Here is a 27539-nt window from a genome sequence, read left to right as displayed (position 1 = left end):
TGTTGGGGGCGTGGGTGTCTGCTTAATGTCAGTCTCTTTCGCTAGAAGCGTCACGAGGGGGATGTATTGTGCCTGTCTTGTTCAAGGTGCCTAGCAGATATTTGGACGGATGAATGAATGAGACCCTTTTGTATGCCTATGTGCTGGTCTTTGGGGGAAAAACACAAAACTGAAAGACCCAGCTCTGGCGTTGAGGGAGCGGGATAACACCTAGATTACTGTTAAAACTACCATGTATTTGACTAGTCAACAAAAGGTAATGATCAGCACCAGGCAGCACTTGTTGAGTGTAAGCCTGCATATACCGGCAGAAGGGAGATCGTGGGGCCTGAGGTTGGCTGGCTGGCTGAGTACTGTCTTTGGGGTGGCACTTGAGCCGGGGGTGGAGTTGGGGTTGAATGTGTGCCTGCGGTGGGTGCTGGTGCTGGCTTTTCCCAGGCGGGAGACTGGGGTCTGGGTGTCAGATAGGGCCTTGTCTACTGCTTGGAGGCCTGATGGCCTTCCCGCTGCATTATATGTGTGGAGGGGTGTGTTAGTTTGCTAGGGCTGTCATAGAAAAATACCAGAGACTGAGACGTCTTAAAAAATGGATTTTATTTTCTTGTAGTTCTGGAGGCCAGAAGTCCAAGAGCAAGGTGTCTGGCAAGTTTACTTTCTTCTGAGGCCTCCTTCTTTGGCTTGGAGATGGCCGCCTTCTTGCTGTGTCCTCATGTGGCTTTTTCTGTGTTTGAGAGCATCCCTGTGTCTCCTTCCTATATTGGATTAGAGCCATACCTTTATGACCTCGTTTAACCTTAATTATCTTTTAAAAGGCCCTATCCCCAGATACAGTCACCTTCTGAGGTACTGGAGTCTAGGGCTTCAACAAATTAATTTTAGGGGAACACAATTCCCCTAACAAGGGGAAATTTACCTCCTTGGGGTTTGTGTGTGTGTGTGTGTGTGTGTGTGTGTGTGTGTGTGTGTGTGTGTAGTATGTCTGGAGTGTTTGTAAGGAAGGGAAGCAAGTACGGCTAACATGTTGTATTGAATTTTTCTTTGTTTTGCTTTATCCTGGATTTTGGGCCTCTTGCTGTGTTTCAGAAATTGAGTGCCATAATTTGAGCCCCAAGTGCATGTGTCTCTCTCACTTTCTGTTCAACAGCTTGTAGTCCTGGTAATGGGGCAGCCACAGAGATCTCCGGCCTGATGGAGACATCCTGTGCATATGTACTCCACAGCATGCACATCTTTCATTTGATCTTTCCTAGGTAGGGCCTCATCAGATCATATATTCATTCACTATATTCATTCTAAAATATATATACACTTTCTCTGGGGCAGCATAGTTTCAGATGCATTTTCAGGGAAAATGGCAGTGAACAAAACAAAGTTCTTGCCCTCATTGAGTTTACTTTGCAGTAGGGGAGGTAGATAGTAAACAACTAAGCAAATGTAATGTCAGGGAGTTCTATGAAGAAAAAGCATAAAAAGGGAATAAAGTGATGGGGTGCTATTGTAGATACAGTCATACAGTTAGTGTCTTGCCAGGTAAGCTCTGGGCTGAATTTCACCAAAAATCCTTAGGGACGTGGTATAGCTTAGTGAAAGGAGGAGGGCATATCTGACTTCTTGCCTTCCCAGCTATGCAACTATGCAACTTAACCTCTCTTGAGACTTAGTTTCTTCATCTGTAAAATGAGAGCCATAAATGTCTGTCTCCTCTGTTATTGTGAGAATTAAGGGTGAATACTAAGTATTGAGGAAGCAGTCAGTAATTGGCAGCTAATACTGCCCCTGAGGGCCTCTTGGACCTGTGCCCTTCCATAGCTTGCTTTTTCAGCTTGGAGTCCTTGCAGCCCAGGATGGCTATGAAATAGACCATGAGGGGCAGGAGTTTGTATGTATGTATGTATTTTGGGTAGTTATTTTAAATTATTTTTCCTCATTAAAATATCTTAGAAAACAAATACATTTGGAAGGTTTTACTACTTATCTCTAGGAAGAACCAGCCAGGAGTAATTATAAGGAATTATGAGGACTTCTGAAATCTAAAGATTTTTCTGCAGGTCTATAATTCTTTATCTTCAAGTTTGAATACAAAAAACAAAACAAAACAAAACAAAAACCTCCAAAACTCAAACTGACCTGACATAATGCTATTTATAGTCTATGCGCAGTTAATGTATTTGTACCTTTTACTGCAGAAATAATACTATTTTGCTTATGGGGTGCTGCTCCTGGACCTTGCAGCAGTATATATGATTTGTATACAGTATTATTTTTTTTAAGTCTATAAAATCCTGAATCTGAAATACATCTGGCAGCAAGAGTTTTGGATTAGGGATTCTGGACTGTTTTTTCATAATAACAAAGATAGACATATTGCCCACCAAGGGGAAATCTGTTCCCTTACAGGAATCTCACCATGTGAATCTTAGAGTCTCAAAATATCGTACTTGGAAAGGCCCTTAGAGATCATTGCCAACCTCTTTCACTGTACAATGAAATAACAGTGAGGTGACCTGCTTGAGGGCACAAAGCCCTCAGCTAACTTTGATTAAAGAAGTCCTTGCCAGTTTTCTCAGCGAGGGCATGAGAAGGGACAAGTCCAGTGCATTTCCCACCCACTTGGCTGCTATTTCCTTTCCTTATTTCTTTTCTTAGCCTCCCTAGAGAATTGGCTTTTATCACAAGGAACTCCCATGCTGTCTCCCAGAGGCAACAATGTGGGCTGGGGCATTAGAAGGAGAAGGCGAGGAATATCTTTGGATAAATAGTGGATGCTAAGAGCTCCTCTCATGTGGAAATTGTCGTGTTCTGGGTATGGGGCCACTGTCTAAGTATGGGTTGCATATAGCAACCTCTTAAGAATGAGCTTATGAAATCTCATCTGTTAGAGGCTCTGGGAGGTATGTCAGGATGAGAAAGATAGGGACAGGTAAATGCACATTGACAGTTGTGTTTCCTGTACTCTTTCATCCTTGCCTTATTTATCCCTAGGGTGCAAATAGCTACGGGCAACTTGGCCTTGGCCACAAGGAAGATGTGCTTTTGCCCCAGCAACTGAATGACTTCTGTAAACCTGAATGTGTCAGGAGGATCACAGGAGGAGGGGGCCACTCTGCTATTGTCACAGGTAACATCCTTCTGGAGTAGATATTTCTTATTTAGACATTTCTCCCTAGCGTATTGTATTGCCATCTTTCATCCTTTTGTATTTTGCAGAGGAAAACATTTTTGTGAAAAAGCCAAGTTACCGGTAGAGAATTCTAGATTGTCAGAGCTGAAAGCCCTTCAGAGATCTAGGCTCTCCACCCCCATTTATACAAATGAGGCTTGGAGAGGAAAACCAGTTGCTTAAGGTTACAAGACAAATTAATGGCGGAGTTGCAACATATACCACATTTCATACAATATATTGCCATTTAACTTTCACATGTTAGAGTTAGAAGTCTTTGCAGTTAGAGTGAATATTCCTTGAGAGCAAGAACTTTGTATTTTCTTTAATTTCCTTCATAGTACCTATGATAGTACTTAATGAGTACTCCAGGTGCCATGATATTGGAAAGGATGCTGTATTGAATCCTGATTAAGAACATGAGTTCTGGAATCAACTGCCTGGGTTCAAATCCTGGTTCTGTTATTAGCTATGTGGCCTTGGGCAAATTAATGTCTCTGTGCCACTTTCCCCTCTGTTACATGGGGATAATAATGATGAATGAAGCGAATCAGTGAACTACAGGGCTGCATTATGACTTTCATGGGTCCTTGGCACTCTTGCCTTTGTGGACCCCTTCTTCCATAAAGAAATATTAAGAACTATATTTTACGACAGCTTTGACATAAAGATTAGTATAATCCAGGCTAGATTTAGCATTGTATATTCATTATTATTGCATTTATTTATTTTTTATTTTAGAAGAATATAAGATTAAAACATTTTTGTGGGCCTCTGAAAGTATCGTGGGCCCTAGGCATTCTGCCTAAAGGATAAATGGGCCCCACAGATAAAGCTCTTACAAGAATACCTGGCATATTATAAGTTCTAAATAAATGTTGGCTTTTCTTATTATAGTAGATGCTCTATTTGGTGATTGGCCACTGCTCTAGGACTTGGAGTTTTCATATAGATGCTAGACTTGAGCCCCTTCACCCTATGCCATTTGGGCCAGTGCACATTAACGTACATGGCTTATTAATGTGGGTGGGAAAAAATTTATTGGGTTTGTGACTGCAGCTAATTAGTAAAATCCTTTTACTCACTTTGACAGTTGTAATTTCCCCCGTGCACACCATCACCAAAGCTTTTGCTTTCTGCAGATGAAGGAGGCCTTTTTGTTTGTGGCCTGAACAAAGATGGGCAATTGGGGCTTGGTCACACAGAAGATGTTCTGTATTTTACCGCCTGCAGATCCCTCCTTGGCTGTCCTGTCCAACAGGTGGCCTGCGGCTGGGACTTTACCATTATTCTCACAGGTGAGTTCACTCATGGGTAAATCTTTATCACCACAAAGGCATTGGGTGAGAAGAACTCGCTGGCGGTGATACTGATTAAATGAAAGTCTCTTTATGTGTAAACACACATACAAATTTCTCTTTGGTTGTTGAGGAAAGTTGTGGGTGCCTTTGGCAAGGAGACTTTAAACAGCAAAATTTTGGGCTGGAAAACTTTTACTAGAGACTAGGGAAGAGACTAGATCACCTTTGGTGGCTACTTCCTGTCCCAGAAATTCATGATAGCTGTGTGCCTGGGCTAGCTGGCCATTAGTACCAGTGAAGGGTTACTCATGGGGAAATGTGGTGGGGAAGCAGGAGGAAATCAGCGGTCACACAACAGTGATGGCAGCTTTTCCCCCACTGAAGGATTTAAAAAAAAAAAAAAAAAATGGTTGGGCACAACTCTTTGCTCTCTGCAAAGCCGGATAGCAGAATAGGGTGTAGAGGGATATGGCCAAAGGGTAATAGGATAATGCTCTTGGGAGCAGCTAGCAATAGTTACTTTTTGTCAGCTGACTTCTCCCTGGAAGTAGTTTTGCCCTGTCTAGCTTGCCATTCTGGATGGAGAAGACCATGTATAGTTTCTGACTAGACTCCCTCTTTGACACAGTCATCTGGCAAGGGCATTTTCTGACCAAATCCTCCCCACCCCACCCTTGTGGATTCTTATGTGCACAGCTCAGATCCCAAACTTCCACACATAGCTTCAATTACTGTTCCCTACCTATCCCTGTTGTTGCCTTGTCTTTTATTCTCCACATTCTCCATACTTTTCTTTCTAGAAATACCAAGCAGAATGTTGTTCTCTCTCTGGAACAGTCCCTTTTTCTGATGACTCATATCCTTTCTTCAAAACCCTGCTCAGGCATCAGCATCTCTCTTTTGCAGAGGGATTCTGTAATAGGTGCTGAATTTGGTACTAATAACCCTGAATAGTAGCCATCATTTCTGAAGTGCTTTTTGTGGACCATGTTGGGGTTGTAGGGAGTCTGTGAATAACACTCTATTTCCTGCTCACTTTTGGAACCAATTGTGAGAAAGGTGGAGAGCAGTCAGATAGCTGGAGATCACACTGTTGGCTTTTCACTGACAAAGGCTATGTTGGAGAACAGGGTTAATGGTCAGGCCAAGTGCTTCTGCTAATGTTCCTCTGATCCAGAGTTATTCTGCAAACAGTAGGTTATCTCTGTAGGGGAAACACTGTGCATCAGTCTAGAGTACCTGAGAGGAAGGTGCCAAGCCACACATGCTGTTCCTTCTCCCAAACTTATCAGTTGGTTAAGTTACCCCTTTTCTCCTGGAAAGCAGGGAGCATACGAAGGGGCAGGGAGAGAGGCCTGGAGTGTTAAAATAATGAAAATTATGTCACATAGAAACATGAAAAGTGGGGCGTGGGGCATCAGTATCCCATCCCAGCCCCAGGCTAATGTTCTATAACAGATAAGCTGCCATTAATTAGGTAGTGTGATAGAGAATCTGTAAAATGCTTAGCCCAGTGCCTAGTGTTTTTATTCCTAGAGGAACAATAAAAGCAGGGACTGTGGTTTGAATGTGCTAAAGTGTAAGCCCCTCTTCCTCCTCTCATTCCCTTTGCTCCTCCCATCCTTCAACATTTACTCACTGGTCAAAGATACCTTACTTCTGAGGTTATGATTTAAATATTTGAATTTTGCAGAAAATGGTCAAGTTCTGTCATGTGGATCCAACTCCTTCGGCCAGTTAGGAGTTCCTCATGGCCCTCGAAGATGTGTGGTTCCCCAGGCCATTGAGGTAAGGATGGCACCTCATATATAGCTGACCCACGTACTGTTGAAGCGTGTCCCTCCCCAGACTAAGAGACTGGCTGGATCCCTGAAAAGCCATGGGCCACTTAGAATTTAAGTTGAAAAACTTAGGTTCTTCTGGGAAGGATTAGGTTGGGGGGATGGAAGCTGTTAGTGAAAAACCTCTGTTAGTCCTCATACACATTATGAATGTTTGTGAAATAAAACAATGAAGGTAATATATGTCATAAAGGCATATTAATGACATTTCACAATACTAAAACTAGTAATAATGGGAACTATGTTAGAAACAGGTCCTGATAGAAGCGACTTACCTAAAGACCCTAAGCTTGGCAAATAGTATATAGGCCAGTAGCGCCCAGTAAAAATATGGTGTGAGTCACATACGTAACTTAAAATTTTTAGTAGCACTATTCAAAGAGTAAAGAGAAACAAATGGAATTAATTTTTTAAAATAACAGCTTTATTGAGATGTAATTTACATGCCATAGAATTTACCCTTTAAAAATGTATAATTCAGTGGTTTTTAGTAGATTCACAGAGATGTGCAGCCATCAGCATTATCTAATTTTAGAACATTTTCATCACCAAGAAAGAAACTGTGTACCCAATGGCAATTACTTCCCATTCTGCCCTCCCCCAGCCCCTGGCAACCACTAATCTGTCTCTGTGGATTTGCTATTCTGGGCATTTCATATAAATGGAATCATACAATATGTGGCTTTTTGTATCTGGCTTCTCTCATTTCATATGATGTTTCAAGTTTCATTCATATTGTGGCGTGTAGGTGAAATTAATTTTAATAAATCCAGTGTATTCAATGGATTATTTCATTTTATATGTCACTAATGTAAAAATTTCCTAATGAGATACTTTATGTTCTCCATTTTTTTTAAGATTATTTATTTTGAGAGAGAGAGTGTGTATGTGTACATGCTAGTGGGAGAGCGGCAGAAAGAGAGGGAGAATCTTAAGCATGCTCTGTCCTATCCGCATGGAACCTGACGCAGGCTTGATTCCATGAACTGTGAGAACATGATCGGAGCTGAGATCAAGAGTTGGACACTCAACCAACTGAGCCACCCAGACGCCCCTATATTCTCTACTTTATACTAAGTTGAACTCTGGTGTGCATGTTGTACTGTGAGTGATCTCAGTTCATACCTACTCACATTTCGGCTCTTTAGTACCTGCATGTAGCTAGTGGCTTCATAGTGGACAGCACAGGACTAGACAGGACTCCTGGCCCTAGTTCAGAGCCCTTTCCTCTGCATCATATTTAAAATGTACACATTTTTGTGACATTTGTATGATAAGTAGTCACAAGAGGGCTATGGAATTTTGAAAGAAATATGCTGGGATCTAAAATGAGTTCACCACCTAAGCTGCTCACGTCTAGCTAATTTTCTTGAACTCTGACTCAGAGTGGGAGATCTGTTTTCACTGGAGAGAGCTTGGTCAGCTCCTGTCATGTTGCTGAATTACAATTGCTGGTCTGTGGGATAGTATTTGAGGTCATGATCTCCACCGTGTTGTAGTGTGTTTGGGCTGCTGTAACAAAAATACCATAGATTGAATGGCTTAAGCAACAAACATTTATTTTTCACATTTCTGGAGGCTGAGAAGTACAAGATTGGGGTATCGGCAGATTTGGTGTCTAGTGAGGACCCAGTTCCTTGTTCATAAACACTTATTTCGCTGGACAGAGTTGCCCTCTGGGGCCTTTCTTATAAGGGCATTTATCCCATTCATGAGGGCTCCATTCTCATGACCTAATTAATAACCTCCAGAAGACCCCATTTGCAAATACTATCACATTGGGTAATAGGTTTCAATATATGAATTTCAGGGGCACGGAAACATTGAGTATGTAGCACATGATATACACAGAAATCTAGACTCTATAGTCACTGTTGTAGGAAGTGTTACAGTTGCCAATTACAAATAGATGGTTTTTTTAAGAACCTATATACATTGTAATTAATTTAGCTTAGGTCACATGATTAAAGAAGACAGAGGAAAACAATGGTTAAAATACGTTGGATGACAGAATCAGGAGGTGAAAATTTGGGATACATCAAGGCTGTATCCTCTTGAACAATGGGAGGAATGTGGCAAAGTGAAATATAGTAGAAATTCATTCATTTATTTAATAGCAACTATTGGGTATATAGGTGCTGGGTTTAGGCAGTGGGGACAAAGGTGAGGGTCTTAGTATTTGAGGTCTTAGAATTTAGTGGTACATGTTAGCATTTGAGAGTCTTAGAGTTTAGTGGTACATATTAGATATAGAGACACCTAAATGTTAAACTATGGTAGATGCAGGTGTAGCCTCAAAGGAGGGAATATTTTAAGTCTTTCTAGGGGGAGGTGGAGTGAGAACAGGCTTATGCAGAGTCTTGAAAGTTGAGTAGAAATTTACCTGACTTGAGATAGGATGCATAGAATAGATACAAAAGAAGAGCATTCCAGACAGAAGGAACTGTGTAAGCAAGGGTGTAGAAGCATGAAATATCAGGGTTTGAGATACTGCAAGCAGTTTAGTATGACTAGAATATAAGGAAGTGGTAGAAATTCTATTGGGGAGGGGACAGTCAGGGAGGTGGTGCATGGCAAATGGTAAGAACAGTGTGTTAGGTCGGGCCTGAAGGGGTAGTGAAGAGGAAGATTATTCAGGACACTCTTACTAATAATCCAGACAAGAGGTGATCCTGGTCCAAACTAAAGCCATGGCAGTGGGGATGGAGAGGAAGGAATGGAGGTGAGTTGAAGCGATTGAAGAGATTGAATCTACATGTAAAGCCCTTTAGTTGTTGTTGTTTTAAAGAGAAAATACTTAAAGGACAATATGTTCAAGTTGTAGTAGTAGTAAGAATTGATCTTCCCCAAAGCTAATGTGGTTGTGGGTTGTATTAACAGAAATATAGTCTCTAAAAGAAGGGAAGCCAGAGTCCTGTCCTTTTTTGTGCTAATCAGACTGCATATGGGATGTTGTATTCTGTTGATTTAGTGCTTAGGTCCTGGGCATAAAGGTGAATAAGACTCAGATCCTGCCATCGAGAGTCCTAAAGTTTAGGAAGGCCATGTGGATCTGTAAATAAACACATGTAGTAAAGCTGCACATGGGTCATGGTTGATGCATATACAACCCCCCCCCCCCGCCCCGCTTTTTTTTGACAGAGAAAGAGAGAGAGGGAGCGTGCACATGCACACACACACATGCACGCATGCCCAGGGGAGGGGCAGGGAGAGAGAGAGTCTTAAGCAGGCTCCATGCCCAGTATGGAGCCTGACATGGGGCTCGATCTCATGACCATGAGATCATGACCTGAGCCAAAGTCAAGAGTTGGACGCTTAACTGACTGAGCCACACAGGTGCTCCTATACAGTCTCTTTTAAAAGAGGGAGATTGAGTAACCAGAGCACATTTAGAGGAGAGAAACCAAGAAGGGAATGGAATTTGAAACCAGGGGATCACTGATGGAATTGGGGATGTTTGGCCAAAAGAAGAGATATGTATTAGTTATCTATTACAGTGGCATAAATTACTCTAAATTTAGCAACTTTAAACAACAGGTATTTACTATCTTAGTTTCTGAGGTTCAGAAATCTGGGCACAGCTTAGCTGGTCTCATGAGGTTGCAACTCATGAGGTTCAGTGCCTTTCTATGGGGTTGTTCAGACATGGCATCTGGCTTCCTCCAGGAGTGATTTGAGAGTGAGGCCAAGCAGGAAGATTCAGTGCCTTTTATCACCTAGTCTCTAAGCCACTCATCACTTCTTTATTCTTTTCACTAGAAGCAAGTTGCTTAGTCCAGACCACATTCAGCAAGAGGGGAATTAAACTCCAGCTCCACATCTTAAAGGGATGGGTCTCAAAGAATTTGAAGACTTAGTTTTAAAGTCACCACAAGATATCTCAGAGAGGACATGACAGTGGTCTTCATGTCTTTGGAAAGCATTGTGAAAAGCTGTAGGCAGATGTTTGGCTCCACCTAAGGAGATAAATGGAACTGCACAAAGATGGAATAGGCACCTGGGGAAGTAGTGAGGCTGTGCCAGAGGAAGTAGGTGCTTGGCAGGGGTTGGATGATGATTTGTGGGGGGTTGTGGAAGGGATCTGGCATTGAATAGAGATTGGACTAAATCAAAGGTCGTCCAGCTAGAACCCTTGGTAAATAAATCTTCATTGGAATGTAGCCATGCCCATTCATTCATGTATTGTCTGTGGCTGCTTGTATGCTACAGTGGCAGAGTAGAGTACTATGACATAAACCATATGGCCTGCAAAGTCTAAAGTATTTACTATCTGGTCTTTATTGGAAACATTTGCCAACTCCTGGACTGGATGACTTTGAAGGTCCCTTGCGGCCCTGAGACACATTGTGATATATTATTTTTAAGAGATTTTTCCTTTTAGGGATACATACAGAAGTATGGAGGGATGGAAATGTTGGGAGTTGGGGACTCTAAACCAATCAGACATGTAATGAGGGCTGTGCTGCATTGTGTCAGGGCATAAATTCCAAAGCATTTTGCAGATGGGTGATTCTAAGACCTCAGCCCTTTTCTTTGTTTTCACAGCTCCTGAAAGAGAAGGTTGTTTGCATTGCTGCTGGACTGAGGCATGCTTTAGCTGCTACAGGTGATCATTTTGCTTTTATTTTCAAAATAGGGACATCACTAGGAGAAGCAGCGCTTTACAGCAAACAAACTTTAAGGAGTAATTCAGAATGTCCTGCTGTGCTGCATTTCTGATTAAAAGGAGAGGACATAAGGCCAAAGTCATGTGGGAAATCTTTAGCAGGTAGGGTGGAAAGAAATGAAGTTTTCTAGCTCTTTATTATGTTCTAGGCATGATGCTAGGTTCTCTTGATTTAATTAATACCTTATTTAATCCTCACAACCCTGCAGTGATGTGAGTTACATTTTTACATGTGAGGAAACTGAGGTCCGAAGAGGCTGAAGTGCTTGTCTAAGGTTACACAGGGGGTAAGGTAGTAAAAGGTAGAGCTGGGAACAGAATCTGAGGTGGTGTAGTTTCCAAGGCCCACATTCTTTGCTGTGAACTCCACTGCTTGCCTAGTGCATTTTAATGTTTATTAGTTTAAAAGCTTCAAATGAGCTTGTCTCCTGTACTGTGAGAGGGTGGTGAGGGACGTAGGGCTGACAGTGTGTGTGAGGTTTGAAGGTGGCAAGTGGAGAGAGGTGGTCATCTGCAGAAGAGCAGTGGCCCTTTTTTCTTCCCCAGGCCCATTTTTCTGCTCCCACTCTCGTGGGGTGAAGTGCAGCCCTAACTGGCTGTGGCAGCTGAGGCTCAAGTGTGGATGCATCCAGTCGTGGCCTGGGGAAGGTGGAGGAGGGGAGGAAGAGTCTGGTGCAGCGCTGTACTGGTGTCGTCTGGGGCTTAATGTTGCTCATATAGTAAAATTTTTCTTAACCCTATTATTTTGAGATATTTGCAGATTTACATGCAGTTGTAAGAAATAAAATACATCTCATGCACTATTTTCCCAGTTTCTCTCAATGGTAACATTTTGTGAAACTGTAGTGCAACAGCCCAGCCAGCCTTGATACGGTCAGGACACAAACAGTTCATTGCCACAGCCATCCTGCCTGTGGCCCTTTTATAATACCCATTGTTATACACTCTTTTATATGGCTTTTATACACTTTTATGCGTCTATTATACATCCACTTTCTACTTACCCTCACCCCTTCTTAGCTCCTGGCAAGAACATTATATAAATGATATCATACAATATATAATTCTTTAGGGTTGGCTATTTTTGCTCAGCATGATTCCCTGGAGAGTCATCCAAGTTGTGAGTATCAATAATTTGTTCCTTTTTATTGCTAAGTAGTAGTATATTATGGTATAGATGTACCACTGAATTAGTCATCTCAGGCTGCCATAACGATATACCACAGACTGGGTGGCTTAAACAACAGGAATTTTCTCACAGTTACAGAGGCTACAAGTCTGCGATCCAGATGCCATGAGGTTGGTCTCTGGTGAGGCCTCTCTTCCTGACTTGTAGATGGCTGCCTTCTTGCTATGTCCTTACAGGACATTTCCTCTGTGCGCTCATGCAGAGAGGGAGACGTCTGGTGTCTCTTCTTCTTCATAAAGACACCAGTTCTGTCAGATTAAGGCCTCACTCTTATGACCCATTTAACCTTTATTACCTTCTTACGGACTGCTCCAAATACAGTCACACTGTAGATTAGGGCCTCAACATATGAATTTTTGGGGGCACAACTTAGTCCACAACAACACAGTTTCTTTCACCATTCACCCATTGAGGGACATCTGGTTGTTTCTAGGTTCTGGCTATTAAGTATAAAGCTATAAACATTGTGGGCAAGTTTTTATGCAAACATAAATTTTCATTTCTCTGGATAAATGCCCAGGAGTGTGATTGCTGAATTGTATGGTAGTGATTACATCTTATAAGCAGCTTCTCCTCTTAGAAATTAGTGGGACTGGAGAATGGCCTATTAATGGTTTAATTCCCCCTTTCCTACCAACTTTCTGTGATTGCTAGTCTTACGTATACATTTCTGTCCAGTTACAAAGCAGTACGGTTTCCATTATGCGTTTGATTAACTTAATTGTAAATCCTCCTCTCCCATTTAATCTGTAAATATTTCTGCAGGCATCTCTAAATGATAAGGACTCTATCGAAAACATTAACAAAATACCATCATCATACCTACAAGAAAACTAACAATAAATCTGTAATTTGATCAAGTATCCAGCGTTTACGTTTTCTTGACTGTCTCAAAAATATATTTTTTTTAAGTTTGTTTAAATCAGGGTTTGAATTATGTCTCTACACTGCAGTTGGTGGATATGTATGTCAGGTATCTCTTTTAAAAAATATATATTTATTCCTCTTAATTTTTTTATTATGATAAAATATACATAACACAAGTTACTGTCTTAGCCATTTTAAATGTACGGTTGAGTGATGTTAAGTACATTCACGTTACTGTGCAGCCATTACCACCGTGTATCTCCAGAACTTTTTTTATCTTGTGAAACTGAAATGATATCCACTAAACAATAACTCTCCATCCCCCCTTTCCCCCAGCCCCTGGCAACCACCATTCTACTTTCTGACCCTGTGATTTTGACCACTCATACAGGTACCTCACATAAGTGGAATTGTGTAGTATTTGTCTTTTTGTGGCTCATTTCACTTAGCATAATGTCCTCGAGGTCTGTCTATTTTGTAGCATGTGTCAGAATTTTCTCCCTTTTTAAGGCTGAATAATATTCCATTACTTGGATATGTCACATTTTGCTTATCCATTCACCGGTTGACAGACGCTTGTGTGGCTGCCATGTTTTAGCTATTGTGAATACTGCTGCTATGAATGTGGGTGTACAAATATCACGTTGACATCCTGCTTTTGGTTCTTTAGGATATATACCCAGAAGTAGAATTGCTGGATCATATAGTAATTCTATTTTCATTTTTTTGAGGAACTGCCATACCCTTTTCCACAATGGCCATACCGTTTTAATTTCTGCCAGTAGCACACAAGGGTTCCAAATAACTTCACATCCTTGCCAACATTTGTTACTTTTTTTTTTTTTTTTTAAATAGTAGTCATCCTAATGAATGTGAAATGGTACCTCATTGTGGTTTTGTTTTGCATTTCTCTTATAATTAGTGATGTTGAGCATCTTTTCATATCTGCATTTCACCATTTGTATATTTTCTTTGGAGAAATGTCTATTCGAGTCCTTTGCTCATTTTTGGAATCAGGTTTTTGTTGTTGAGGGTTTTTTTTTTTTTTTTTTTTTTTTTTTTAAGTAGGCTTCATGCCCAGTGTGGAGCCCAATGCAGGGCTTGAACTCATGACCTGAGATCAAGACCTGAGCTGAGCTCAAGAGTCAGACGCTTAACGGACTAAGCCACCCAGGTGCCCCTGTTGTTGTTGAGTTTTAAGAGTTCTGTATATATTCTGATTATTAATCCTATATCAGATATCTCAAGATTCATTTTGCTCCCTTTTTTACCCTTTTGCAATTTATTTGTGGAAGAGATGGTAAATTTTGTATTCAACAATTGTGTTTTTTTTAATGTTTATTTATTTTGAGGAGAGAGACAGAGTGTGAGCGGGGGAGGGGCAGAAAGAGAAGGAGACCCAGAATGCAAAGCTGGCTCCAGGCTCTGAGCTGTCAGCACAGAGCCCGATGTGGAGCTCAAACCCAAGAACTGTGAGATCATGACCTGAGCCGAAGTCAGACGATTAACTGACTGAGCCACCCAGGTGCCCCTGTATTATTTGAGTATTGTGTTTTGCTCACATTGTGCTCAGTCATCATCACTTATGTTTCACAAAGCAGACTTGTCTGTTTACAGCCTAAAGGACTGTTTGCAGGATACGTTGAGAGGAGTAGAACCTTAATGTGCTGTTGGGTGACGGATCCTAGTTACACACATCTGACTGTAGATTAAATATATGAAATGTCATCTACACATTGGTATGAGGTTCAGAACATGGGCACATGAATTAGATTCAGTGGATAGGGAAATAAAAGGCCATTCCACTGAAGTAGTGACTATTAAGAAGCTATCTTGCAGTCATAAATATGTATTTATTTGGTAATTAGGAGTCATTGAATTTATCTTGGTGTAGTGGAAAAGACACTGCATTAGGTGTTAGGAGAGCTGAGTCCTAGTATTTTCTCTGCTACTAGCTCCCAAGGATGACCTTGGGCAGATCACATCCTCTCTTCCAGACCTCAATTTTCTCACCTATTAAATGTGAGGAATGGACTTGATAATCATCAGGGTTCTTTCCTGCTTGGTCTGGAGTTTGAGTTGTCCTTTCAGGTTAGTCATGAATAAGGTGTTGTTCTAGTAATTTGACTCTGAAAGAGCCATATGTCCTGGAATTTTTTGGAGGGAGTTTTAGTATGTGGGAATTTTCTTGAATGGTCTTAAATTGCCCTGAAGATTGGACTTGTGATTGGCTTGGTGATAACCAAGCCATAGGGCCCCTTGAAGCCCTGAGCCTGTCCCTACTAGGCATGTTAATGAGAATGAATTGAGAATCTCCCGTGACAGCGAGGCTCAAAAAGCAATCTGGTAGTAATCCCATTAAGCATTTTCTTCATTTCCTCCTCTGTTCCATTGGGAAGCAAGTGGCATTGTGTTCCAGTGGGGAACTGGTTTGGCATCATCTGGACGGCGGTTATGCCCTGGGCAGACTCTCCCATTGTTTTTGACAGCAAAGGAGCCAAGCAGAGTGACAGGTAAGGCCCTTATTTCTTGAGTCCTATATTTATTCTTTGTCAAGAAATAGTGACACACACAGGCAGGAAATGGGTAAATGGAATTTTGCTTTTGCTGTTTCTTAGTTCCTCTGTCTTAAGTCTCTGTGTTGGCTGGTCTGTTAGTCTTGTTAGACTTTTTGCAAACCCAGTAAAAGTACCCTTCCTCGATGCCAGAGTTTGCAGCCCGTTGAGAGATAGATGCGAGTCAGTTAAGTGGAGACCAGAATAGTAGCACTAGAACTGTTAGTAGTTAGGTTGGAAGACATGACTTAGGTGTTTGGAGATAATGTGTAGCAATAGTGAGCCTCTAGATTCTGAATCCCAGATTGGATTTACTCACCGGGCACTGTAGCAGCTGCATGGTGTCAGCCCCGCTAAGCTCACTGCATGGCTGGGAGCACATGAGGAGGCACCCTCTCTGCAGGTAGGCACATCCCAAAGGGAGAACCTAGAAGGACTGTGCCTCACATGTCCAGTTCCTCTTTCCCAAAAGGAGAGCAGGAGTGAGTGAGGAGGTAGAGAGAGGGGCCAGGAGTGTTACTCTAGGGAAATCTCTGTACATGGGCACATGAGTAGGTAGTGAGCACTATGCCCATGGGTCTGTTGGTGTGTCTGTGTTGGTCATTTAGCCTGTAGGCTTTCTCTCCTGTTTTTCACTCTGGGGCCCAGCCTCTTTCGGCTTCTCTCTCTGCTCACCTCTCCCTCTGCTCTGTGCTCTCTCTGTGGGCCCCTCTCTTTCTCTGTATATAGCACCATGTCTGTATCTCCTCTTCTTCCTTTCTTGCTCTCTTACTTTGTGGCCCAGTCTTCTGAGTGTTGGCTGTAGGAAAAACTTGCACAGGAAACCTCTACTCTCCTCTAGGTGAGAGCAAAGGAGGAATTTTTGAGGGTGGGATAGGAAGTGGGGAAAGAAGGGAAGGGAAAGCCATGGTGGGAGTGATGCACAAGGTGTTGGGGTCGTTCTGATTTTCCTAAGTCCTGGAGTCTCTCCTGTTCAGCTGGCGGTGAGATTGGTCACCCTGAAGCCCAGTGGTGGAGTTGGGGAGGGTACTCTTAGAGAAGGAGAAGGGGGCACTGGGTGCTAGATAGGCAGTCCAACTCACATGACCTTGAAAGCATTCATAAAATAAACTCATACTTCCCAGACATTTTTTCCTGCCTCATCTAGGTATTCACTGCTCCCTGGGCATTTCCTGCTTTCTCATTCCTCTGTGTCTATGGGTAAGCTGTTAACCCTGTCTGAAATGTCTTTTCCTTCCTGTTCCTTCTGGTAATCTTTATTCTGTTGTGATCATTTTTCAAAGCATAGCTCAGATACAGCTTTCTCAGTGAAGAGTCTTCCCTCTTCTGACACCATTGCATTTTCTTCACATGCCTGGATAGCACAGTGTACTGCATTATTATGAATTGTTTATATGTTTTCCCACATGCCAAAGACTGAGCTTTTTCAGGGTAGGAACTGTGTCTACTTTCTCTTTCAGCATAGGACTTGTAACTGGAAGAAATCAGAAATGCTTTTATTTGATTTAAATGACTTGTTTGGGTTCTGATTAGGACACAGCTTACGTTCCAAGTTGATTGGGGGAGTTTTATGATGAGACATTAGAATAGATCGTGAACTTCCTGCCCTCAGTCTTTCCCTTTTTATTCCTCCATCTTTACTTACTTGCCACTGCTTCTGGAGCTGCAGCCCTGGGTGTCCTTTCCTTGCCTGACCACAAGGCCTCTTGCTTCCTCTCTGATGAATGTGTTGGAAACACCTGTTTTGTCCCTTTCTCATTCTACAGGGTACTTGAAGGTGTGAAGGGCATTTTATTAAGACACTAGTTAATTAAACAGAAGTGTCAGAAAAGACTGGGGCACCTTGGGTGGCTCAGTTGGTTAAGCATCCGACTTCAGCTCAGGTCATGATCTCACGGCTCGTGAGTTTGAGGCCTGTGCCAGGCTCTGTGCTGACAGCTCAGAGCCTGGAGCCTGCTTTGGATTCTGTGTCTCCCTCTCTTTCTGCCCCTCCCCGCTCGTGCTTTGTCTGTCTCTCTCTCAAAAATAAATAAACGTAAAAAGTGTCAGAAAAGAGTTGCAGAATAGACTGTATTTCTCTGCATGTTAGACCCAGTGACCACAGTTTCTAGCAGAGTTGGTTGGGATTATAACTTGTCAGTGAAGACAGTATAATTAAGGGAGAAAAAGTGCTGGATTTGCAAAGCAGGTTCAAATTCTTAGTTCTGCCTGTGTGTTCTTTGGAGTTTTGGGTTTGCCTGCATGTGATGGCAGCTGAATGTATGAGATCTTGTTGCTTCTAGGCCTGCTGATGGACAGAGCTAGGAGATAGACATGTGCACACACATATTTACACATATGTACACCCGTGTCTATTTGTCTGCTTCTACCAGGAGCTATGATGGTTTACAATGATTTCTCTAAGACAATCCACTATCCCATGGTCGATTCTAGCCTTCCACCTTTTTATGTCTGTACCTTTCCTCTTCTCTCTGCTAGTGAGAAATCTGGCTTCTTTATCTCCAGTACACTTATTTGTTCAATCCCTTGGTAGGTAACTAGTCTCCCCACCATGTCATTCGTGTTCTTGGTCAGCGCCACCAATTTAGACCAGCCTGCTCTGGCTGCAAGTTTCTCCTGGGCCCTGGTGGTGCTGCCTGAGCTCCTTCTCTGCCCAGTTTGTTCTGTTGTGAATGTGATTTCAAAAGATTTTTTTTTTTTTTTTTGTAGGCCTGGAGAATTCTAAAGCAACCTGTGTTCTTGCTGGCTCAGATCACTCAGCTTCATTGACGGGTTCGTACCAGCTGTTTTAGTCTAACATGCCATTCAGAGTTCTGCACCATTTCTGCCTCGTGTGGTGGATGTTGGACACGGAGGGAAGAGCTGAGTCAGAATTCTGCTGCCACCCCTGGTCTTATCTTAGGAAGTTTCTTTACCTTCGGAGACTGTTGTCTTATCTATCAAAATACTCTGGATAGTTGTGAGAAGTAAAGATGAAAATACATGAAGGAAATACCGGCTCACTTCCTTTCCTCTCAGCTGTACAGTAGGGATAATATCTTCCTCTGAGGGTAATTGTGATTGCCAAATCACACAGCCAATAGTTAGTTTATATATCACATTGTTATCTTATCCATCAGATCCATTTTGGTGTCTAATTCAACTGTGTATTTTCTCTAGATGTTTGCTCTCAGATTAACCTGTTTTATCCACCTCTATCTTCTAGTCTATTTATCTACCTGTCTGCTCTGTCTGTATTCATCTATTCTTTATTTATCTACGTGTCTCCATTTTTATTTACCTTTCATCTTTGTATCTTTCTATCTAATCTATGTGTCTGTATATCTTTCTAAATTGAGTTATGCACATAATTCTCTAATTTATTTGTATTTTTATGTATTTTTCTAACCTATTTTGTATTTTTATGTGTTTCTAGTCTGTTTCGTCTCTTTGATCCCTCCATCTCTGTCTAATCTGTTTTACTCTCTCACACTATATCTCTCTTTTTGACTATGCATCCTTTCATCCATTTGACACCCCCCCACCAATACAGTACAAACTTCCCATTGGCGATGCAACATATTCTTGGAAGTGAAGGTGACCTCTTCCAAAGGTTTTCTTTCAAAGCCAAGATTGCCCTGATCCCTACCAGTAGACTGAGACAAGAGGTCTGAGAGATTTATTTTGATAAGACTTCTCACATGGAGCTGAATGCAGGGCATTTTTTAAGCAAAGGGGAATGACTTTCACACTTAGTATTTTCAGCGTTTTATGTGGAAATTAAGGTGTGTACACAGTACGTGTAAATTAACAGTGACGTGCATTCTTCAACATCAAATTTCTAATGCAGTCCAATTGAGAAGCTGCTACAGTTTCCAAAATACAAGAACCATGGTGTGAGAGTTTAAATACATTATACATTCTAAACTACAGATAACTGGTGATTTAACAAATTCAAAATAGCCAACCAACAAAAGAAAAATCTACTTTTAGCCTATGTCTCATAATAGGTAGACTTACATATATGTTGAAAGTGTTGAGTTGAAGTGAATGCCAACTATAAAGGACTCCCCTGGGCATCTGGCCCCACCTCTCCTTCTATAGAGGAAGGACTGCAGGCCCCAGAGTGAGAAGTGACTAGTTCATGCCCTATAGTCAGTGAGGGTTGAGGAAGGCATTCTTTTCTTTTCTTTTTTTTAATGTTTATTTATTTATTTTGAGAGAGAGATGGCATGAGCAGGGTAGGGACAGAGAGAGAGAATCCCAAGCAGGCTCCACACTATCCGTGTGTAGCCCAATGTGGGACTCTATCCCATGAACTGAGAGATCATGACCTGAGCTGAAATCAAGAGTCGGACACTCCACTGACTGAGTCACCCAGACGCCCCAGCAAGGCATTCTTTTCTGAGAATAAGAGTATACTAAGAGATGTTTCTAATCTGTCCTGATTAATTTGATGGCAAGTATTATGTAAACTTAGAGATTCTCTAATTGCTTGCTAACAGTTTCTTAGAAAATCTTATGATCAGTGAAATTATTATTTCACATGTGGAACACTTTTATTGTGTTTCTAAAACGGATGTTGAATTTTTATTTTATTGAGATGTAATTCATACATAAAATTTGTCTCTTTAAAGCGTATAATTTAGTGATTTTTAGTACATTCAGAAAGGAAATTGGTTTTTGATATTTTAAAAGTGGGTTAAAAATGATCAAGATTAATATCTCTTTTTCCTGGTCTAGTTCGAGCTGTCACACACTGGATTTTGCTCATTGCTCTTTAGACCTTTTCTCTGGAGTTGTGGTGGATTATATAATTATTTGGCATTGCAGGAGAATTTAATTTTGCCTGCTGATGCAACAGTGTGATGATCCGCATGTGGAAGACAGTTTGTCTTTGCAAAAAAGCTGGTTTAGACTTACTAAGATAAATGAAGGCTTATTACAGACACAGGCGCACTATGAGTGGCATCTTGGTAGCTAACCAGTCCATTAAATGGGTTGAGACTGGCTGAGGGGGTCCTCATAAGGGATCTTCATACTTTGTACACTCTGGTGAAGTCCAGGGAGGTTGCCCTCTCTCAGGGTATGAAATAGACCAGATTCACATCATAGAACTGCAGAATGTCAGTGCTGCAAGGTCATCTGGGTGACAAAATGGCTCCACTGGTTTACACTCCCTCATTTTAGACCTGATGAAACAGAGGCCCAGAAAGTGAAGTGATGCACCCAGTATCAAAGAGCTATTGAGGGGCGTCTGGGTGGCTCAGTCGGTTTAAACGTCTTGGTTTTCAGCTCAGGTCATGATCTCACAGTTTGTGGGTTCAAGCCCTATATTGGACTCTGCACACACAGTGCAGGGCCTGCTTGGGATTCTCTTTTCCTCACTCTCTGCCCCTCCCCCACTCATTCTCTCGTTCTCTCTCTCTCTCTTTCTCTCTCTCTCAAAATATATAAACTTAAAAAAAAAAAGATTGAATAATAGCTCTGGAACTTGAACCCTGAATCTTGGTCTGATGTCTTTTTCATTATACTGTTTGGCTTTCTACCAGACTGCCCTATGGCAAGCAGCACTGGAAAACTTTTTTGGAAGGTCACAAAATGCAGTGGAAACAGAGGGCTTGGTTTCCGCTTCCACTTGACTCGTTATTAGCCATGTGATCTTGAAAGTCATTTAACATCTCCAACCCTTGATTAATTTATCTTCTAGAAGAATGCTATCTAATAGAAAATATAATGTGTGCGCCATTTCAAAAAGTAAAAAGCAGGTAAATTAATTTTAATAATATATTTTATTTGACCCAGTATATCCACAATATTGTTTAAACCAGTAATCAATATGAATTTTATTAAGGAGCTACATTCTTTTTTTTTTTTCCCAATGTTTATTTATTTTGAGAGGGAGAGGGAGCGCGTGCATGAGAAAGAGCGCGTGGAGGAGGGGCAGAGAGAGAGGGAGAGAGCAAATCCCAAGTAGGCTCTGCACTATCAGTGCAGAGCTTGATGCAGGGCTCGATCTCACAAACTGTGAGATCATAACCTGAGCTGAAATCAAGAGTCGAGTGCTTAACCCACTGAGCCACCCAGGCACCAACCCCCCTTTTTTTGTGTGCTAAGCCTTCGTAATTTGTTGTACTTTTTTGGTTTTACAACACTTCTCAATTTGGACTGTCCACATTTCATGTGTTCAGTAGCTACATGTGCGTGCTGTGTGCTACAGAGTAGAGTGTAGAAACTTAGAATGTTAGGGTTGGTTGCAAAAGCTCTTAGAGACCATTCAAAGAGTCACAAAGTATAGGTTCTTGGGCCAAATTTTGTAGTTTATGGCTCCATTTGGTGTGGCTTCCAGTTAAAAATGGTTTAGAACGTGAATGCCTCGTAGACTAGCATGTGTCCTCTAGCTTGCCACTGTGGCCCACAAGTCTCTCTTGTGGCTGGTATCATCAATTACACAGCCTGCCCTTCCAGGCCAACCGCCCTCCCCTCTGATTTTCAGCTGGTGAAACTAAGGCTTAGGAAGTGATTTGCCCAAGGTCAGTAGCTAGTTAGCAGGTCCAGGAATAGAAGCCAGCATCACTTGACTCTGAATTTGCTGTCTTTCTGTTAATTCGCATTGTCAGTCAGTCGCATTGCTGCTTATACCTCAGGAGGACTATGAGGTTCCAGTGAATTATGGTGCTGCACAGAAGGCAGGCAGCAGCATGATGTTTTCTGCTGGACAGGGTGTGTAGAGAAATCCTCCCAGGTCTGAAAAGTTTAAGCTTAAATAATGTATCTTTTAACCTGTTATTTAAAAAAGTTAATACATATTTTTCCTAACCACAGGTAATACAAGCATACATTTAAAAAAATGTAGAAAATGGAGAAACATGTTTTTCTTAGGGTAGATGTTCAAGAAATATTTGCTGAATGAATTAATGAAAAAATAAACTCATACGTTCCTATTCCTTGACAGACTAGGAAGAACATTTGGCCTCGTTTCCTATTTATAGAATTAAAAACAATCTTCTACGTTAAAATGCCGTACGTGAATTTTGTATCCTGCTTTCTGTAGGCCCCGTTGTAGCATAAGAATAATACAACTTCTTTTAGCCACTTTCTTTTTTCAGATTGTGTTATTTTCCATCATTTTGAACTAATGTTCCTTCACCTCTTTTGTTCCCCTTCTGTTTGTTTAAGATGCAGGAGAGCTGTATGTTTGGGGAAGCAACAAGCACGGGCAACTGGCTTCCTTGGCTGCTTTCCTTCCTCTGCCCCAGAAAATAGAAGCACATTGTTTTCAGAATGAAAAGGTCACTTCTGTCTGGAGTGGGTGGACACACCTGGTTGCTCAGACAGGTGAGAGAGCAGCAGAGAATTTGTGGTTGGTGAGAGCAGTTTTGGCGGGAGGGGACAGCTGTCTAAACAGCTATGAATGCTCAGGGCTAAGTAGGTAGGTTTTGACAACGAAAAGCTTTAAGGCCTGGGATGGGGAGGATCTGGGATCGAGGTCTGTGGTCAGCCAGATATGGAGCTTTTCCTCTCTGGATCAAAGGGCTGCACCCAAAAAGGCAAGGCTAGGTTAGATGAACTCTTTCTGGTCCTATGAATTCCTTGAGGTTTTGAGAAGGAACCTGTTGCAGCAGACGTTCCCAGAAATTTGTCCAGGTTGTTGGGGAGGTGGGGAGTCTTTGCCTTGTCATAGCTGAAGAGATGACTTTACTTGCATTTCCACCTGAGTCTAAATTAAAGGTTTCAGAAACTTGAAGATTGGTATTTCAAGATTGAGGCAGGAGCATTATTTTGAATTACGGCTGGCATGATATTTTGATTTAAATTTCCATTAACCCTAACAAACCTTTGGTTCGGACATCAGCTGTTCCCTTATGGTGCCATGCCATCCAGCTGTTGGCATCTTTATCTTCTCTTGAGTCTCCATTTCTTTCTTGTCTTCTCTGTGGGGCAGTTCTCCTTTTGTGGTCTCCACATTGCTGATTTTGTTCTCTGGGGTTGTTGTTTTGTGACCTCTCTTCTTCCCTGCCTTCCCACAGCTCCTGCTGACTTTGGTAGGGTTTCTCAGACCGGCAGTTTGTGATTCTCAAGATCTATTATCATGTCAAAGTCTCTTGAACTTCAGGGGTTCTCAGGAGTCCCTTTGGCTGCCTTTGGCCTGCTTTTTAGCTACACGCAGATCTCTAGGCTCCCAAATACCTACCTAGTGACTGTTAGTTACTGCATTGCTTTCTGGTTTGTGTAGGTGCTCAGGTGAGCTTCAGTTATCCTTGGGAAGTCCCACATACTACACATGTGAACACGCATACGCTTGTGAGTGTTCATATTGACGATGCTTTTAATTGGTCTTTTAAAAAATTTTATGACCATTTTGGAACAGAGGCCTGTGTAACAAAGGTGTAAAATAAACTTTCCATACTGACCACTTCAGAGGCTGCTCTAAAGGGGAAAAATCATGACTTTCCTCAAAGAGGTTCAGACTGCTTGAAGACTGGGACTGTCTACACAAAGTCTTCTTTCTTTCTTCTTTCTTTTTTTTTAAATTTTTAAAAATGTTCATTTATTTGTGTGTGTGTGAGAGAGAGAGACAGAGCGTGAGCTGGGGAGGGACGGACAGAGAGGGAGACAGAGTCTGAAGTAGGCTCCAGGCTCCGAGCTGTCAGCACAGAGCCTGACACGGGGCTTGAACTCACGAAGCGTGAGATCATGACCTGAGCCAAAGTCGGACGCTTCATGGACTGAGCCACCCAGGTGCCCCTACACAAAGTTTTCTTAAAGCATAGTAGTTGTTTATTTGTATAATTGTTAATATTTGTCTATTACCCCAGACACTGAGTTCTGTGAGGGGCGGCACCATTATTAGTCTTGTTCACTTCTGTATCTTCACTTTCTAGTTGAAAGAGAGTAAATATTCAAATGCATATGAGTCAGGGTGGACAGCTAGGATTTCTGATCTCTCTTTCCTTGGTGTCACTGGTTCTCTTTGCATTCATGACTCCAACCAAATCAGTTATTGTTTATTGGGAACCTATTGAGCAATGTGGTGAGTGTGGGAGAAACAGGAGAAAAGAACTGGGCTGTACCCTCCATAAAATGTGTAGACAGGCCTAAGTCTAAGAATACAGACATGGAAGACCTTACCCTCCATCTGTCCATCCATCATACGATGGTGAGGATCTGTTTATGTACCATACCTTGTAGTATATCTAAATCCTGCCCTCAAGGAGCCCCTTGTCCATTAAGGGAGAGAGACCTGTTATCCAGCTTCGGTACATTACGGTAGGAGATATGCAACAGTGGAGCTAAGACAGTGCGCAGGAGTGCCATAGAAGGTAGCAGTAGTGTGAGTAATTGTGTGTTAACAGGTGGCTGTTTCATGGTTAGTCAGTTTTGAAAGAACTACGGTGCAATGAAATACACTTACTACCAAATGGCAGTGAGTTTGGTTGAGTTCGTCAGTAAACCCCTTAACCAGTTATGTAGTTGACCAATGAAAGACACAAAGATGCTGCTTCTTGGGTGCTAACTTTGTAGCATTGTAACTGATACTGATTTCCGCTTCTGGGCTAAAGCCCAGCCCTCCCGGTGGGAGGTTGGAACCCAAGGCCCTAACACTGTTTGAGTCACCCCAGCTGCTCTGGAGCTCAGCTTCACATCTCCACCTCCACTTGACAGCAAGATTTTTTGGTAATGTTTCAGCTGTTTAATTAGCTTGTTAATTCAGATCTCTTGTGTGTATACTCTGTCACTTTCCCCTTAGTCCAAGAATGGTCGTAAGCTGGTCTGTCTGAGTGTCCTGGCTCTTGTATTGAATTTGGGTAAATGGGAGTCTCCTGCTCCCAATTGGGGTGTTGCCCTTGCATTGCAGGATGTTCAGCAGCATCCCTGACCTCTACCAAATAGATGCCAATTTTGCACTCCTTCTAGTGGCAGTAGAAGCTTTTGCTCTGGCCCAGTGTCATTGAGAAGAAACACCCAGGGCTCCTGGTTTAATCAGACTCAGCTGCTCATATTAATGGGAACAAGATTTGCTCACAGGGTCAGAAGCAGCTCATTAGTGGAACAAGGAGTTACTTGACTGTAGTTGTACAAGCGCCAGTGGTGAATTGCTCTTGGGACCTGCTGGCAGGCCACATCAGCACAGGGCTGCTCTCGGTCTAATTCTGGAAGGCATTGGTTGTGTGATCCTGATTAAAAGAAGGATCTATGCACACTGGCCATATATCTGTCCAGTGAGATGAGATGGGATGGGATGGGGTGGGTTAGGACAGCAGACAGAGAAGCGGACTCTGCTTTTCCCCATCTCCATGGTCCCTAGACCAATGACACTCAACCATAGGCGATTTTGTGCCCCAGGGAATGTTTGCAATATCTGGAAACATAGTTGGTTGTCACAACTGAGGGGTGCTGCTGGCATCTAGTTGGTAGAGGTCAGGGATGCTGCTGAACATCCTGCAATGCAAGGGCAACACCCCACAACAAAGAAATACCTGGCCCCGAATGTTATTCTCGCCAAGATTGAGATATGGTGCCCAGGACTCACACACATCCCTGGTGGTAGGTGCTTAGCTAGGGCAGTTCACATGCTATCAGGATAACTTTAGAGCTTGTCTGTATGGGAATCTGGGATGCAGTCTCTGCCCTCCCCCTTCAGAAGACTGGTGCCTGCCTGCAGTGTTTGCGATGGAAAAATACTTTTCTCTGTTAGTCAGAGGCACTTGGAAAGAGTCCAAGAGAACCTGTTCTAATCTGGGAAAGTTGGCAAGGATACCTGTGTCTCAGGCTGGAGGAGCTGCATTCTAGAAACCTTTCCTAAGCTGCTTAATATCCCTGATCATTGTTCTCAGGAACTTCGTGGGACTCCTGGGTGTCTTTATCCAGGCCCAGTGACCTGCAGCTGTCTCATCCGAGAGTCATGATTTCCCGGCCCGAGGTGCTTCTAGTAAGATTTGGGTGGCAGATCTGGGTGCCTTCCTAGCTTGGCGACCTTCACCTTTCTAGGCCTCTATTTCCTCATCTCTCACGCAGTGTGTTAAAACCTGCCTGCATTCTACATGGGGCTGCTGTGAGGTTCAAATGAATGAATCTGTGTGAAAGATCCCCAGTAATTGTAACCTTCTGTACATACCTAACTAAGTGAGGGGTGCCTGAAACTGGGATATGTGAGTATATTAAGGAATAAGCAAGACTTTTAGAAAGACTTCCTTGTCAACAGAGTCTGTGCAGGGCTTGAGACATACCAGCTTTCCCCGAGGGCTTCTGCGCTGCCCAGAGAGGCGATGCTCAGTGCCCAGCTCTGAGAGGGAAAGGTTCCTAAAGTCTTTCACTTACACATAGCTGGCAAGTGGCTGTTTCGTCAGGAAGAGTTAGGAAGATCTATCTTTGTGGCCGCCCAGGTAGTTTTTCTGTGAAAATCTCTGATCACACTATTGTTCCTTCATGCTACTCATCCCAATTTGTAATCATACATATCCATCTGTGTTCTTGTAATGCCTAGACTGTCCACCCTGTGAGAGCCGTGTCTGTTTTGCTTGTGGCTGTGTCCCTAGCACCTGGCATAGGCCTGGCACATAGTAGATGGTTAGTAGCTAAATTGCTGAATGAATGAATAAATGGCAAGGTAGAAAGCAACGTGGACTTTGAAGTCAGACGGGCCTAGGTTTCTGAGTCTCAGCTTTGCCCCCTTCGTGAGTGCGTGGTGGTGGGCAGCCCCGCCTCCCTCCACCTTTGTGGCCACCACCGTAGGTCAGGCCCCTGAAACCTCTTGCCTGGATCCTGCAGTGGCCTCTGACGTCTTCATCCTCCTACACTCGCTCCCTTCCCCCCAATCTGTTCTCTACACCTCGGTTGGAAGGTCTTTACAAACCCATCGTTTCACGTTCCAGTGGCTTCCCAATGTTCTTATGATGAAAACACACTCCTTAGTGGTCCCGCGAGGCCCCATGTGGTCTGCCTTCTGCCTGCCTCGCTAGCCCTGTGTCATACCATGC

At 42.5% G+C, this 27539-nt stretch overlaps 1 protein-coding gene across 1 annotated transcript in view; it reads left to right on the top strand.

The window, feature by feature from the left end:
- Positions 1 to 27539, top strand: part of SERGEF (secretion regulating guanine nucleotide exchange factor) — a 233742-nt gene that overhangs the window by 580 nt on the left and 205623 nt on the right. Inside the window, 7 exon segments of the mRNA XM_042957769.1 lie at positions 2983 to 3118; positions 4303 to 4458; positions 6155 to 6249; positions 10848 to 10908; positions 15424 to 15537; positions 18289 to 18351; positions 22738 to 22896. Of these exon segments, the coding sequence (XP_042813703.1) occupies positions 2983 to 3118; positions 4303 to 4458; positions 6155 to 6249; positions 10848 to 10908; positions 15424 to 15537; positions 18289 to 18351; positions 22738 to 22896 (784 nt within the window).

The sequence above is a fragment of the Panthera tigris genome, chromosome D1 (assembly GCF_018350195.1).
Source record: "Panthera tigris isolate Pti1 chromosome D1, P.tigris_Pti1_mat1.1, whole genome shotgun sequence".
In the NCBI taxonomy this organism is placed as follows: Eukaryota; Metazoa; Chordata; class Mammalia; order Carnivora; family Felidae; genus Panthera; species Panthera tigris.
Note: the sequence above shows the minus strand (reverse complement) of the source record. Positions and strands in the feature narration are given on the sequence as shown.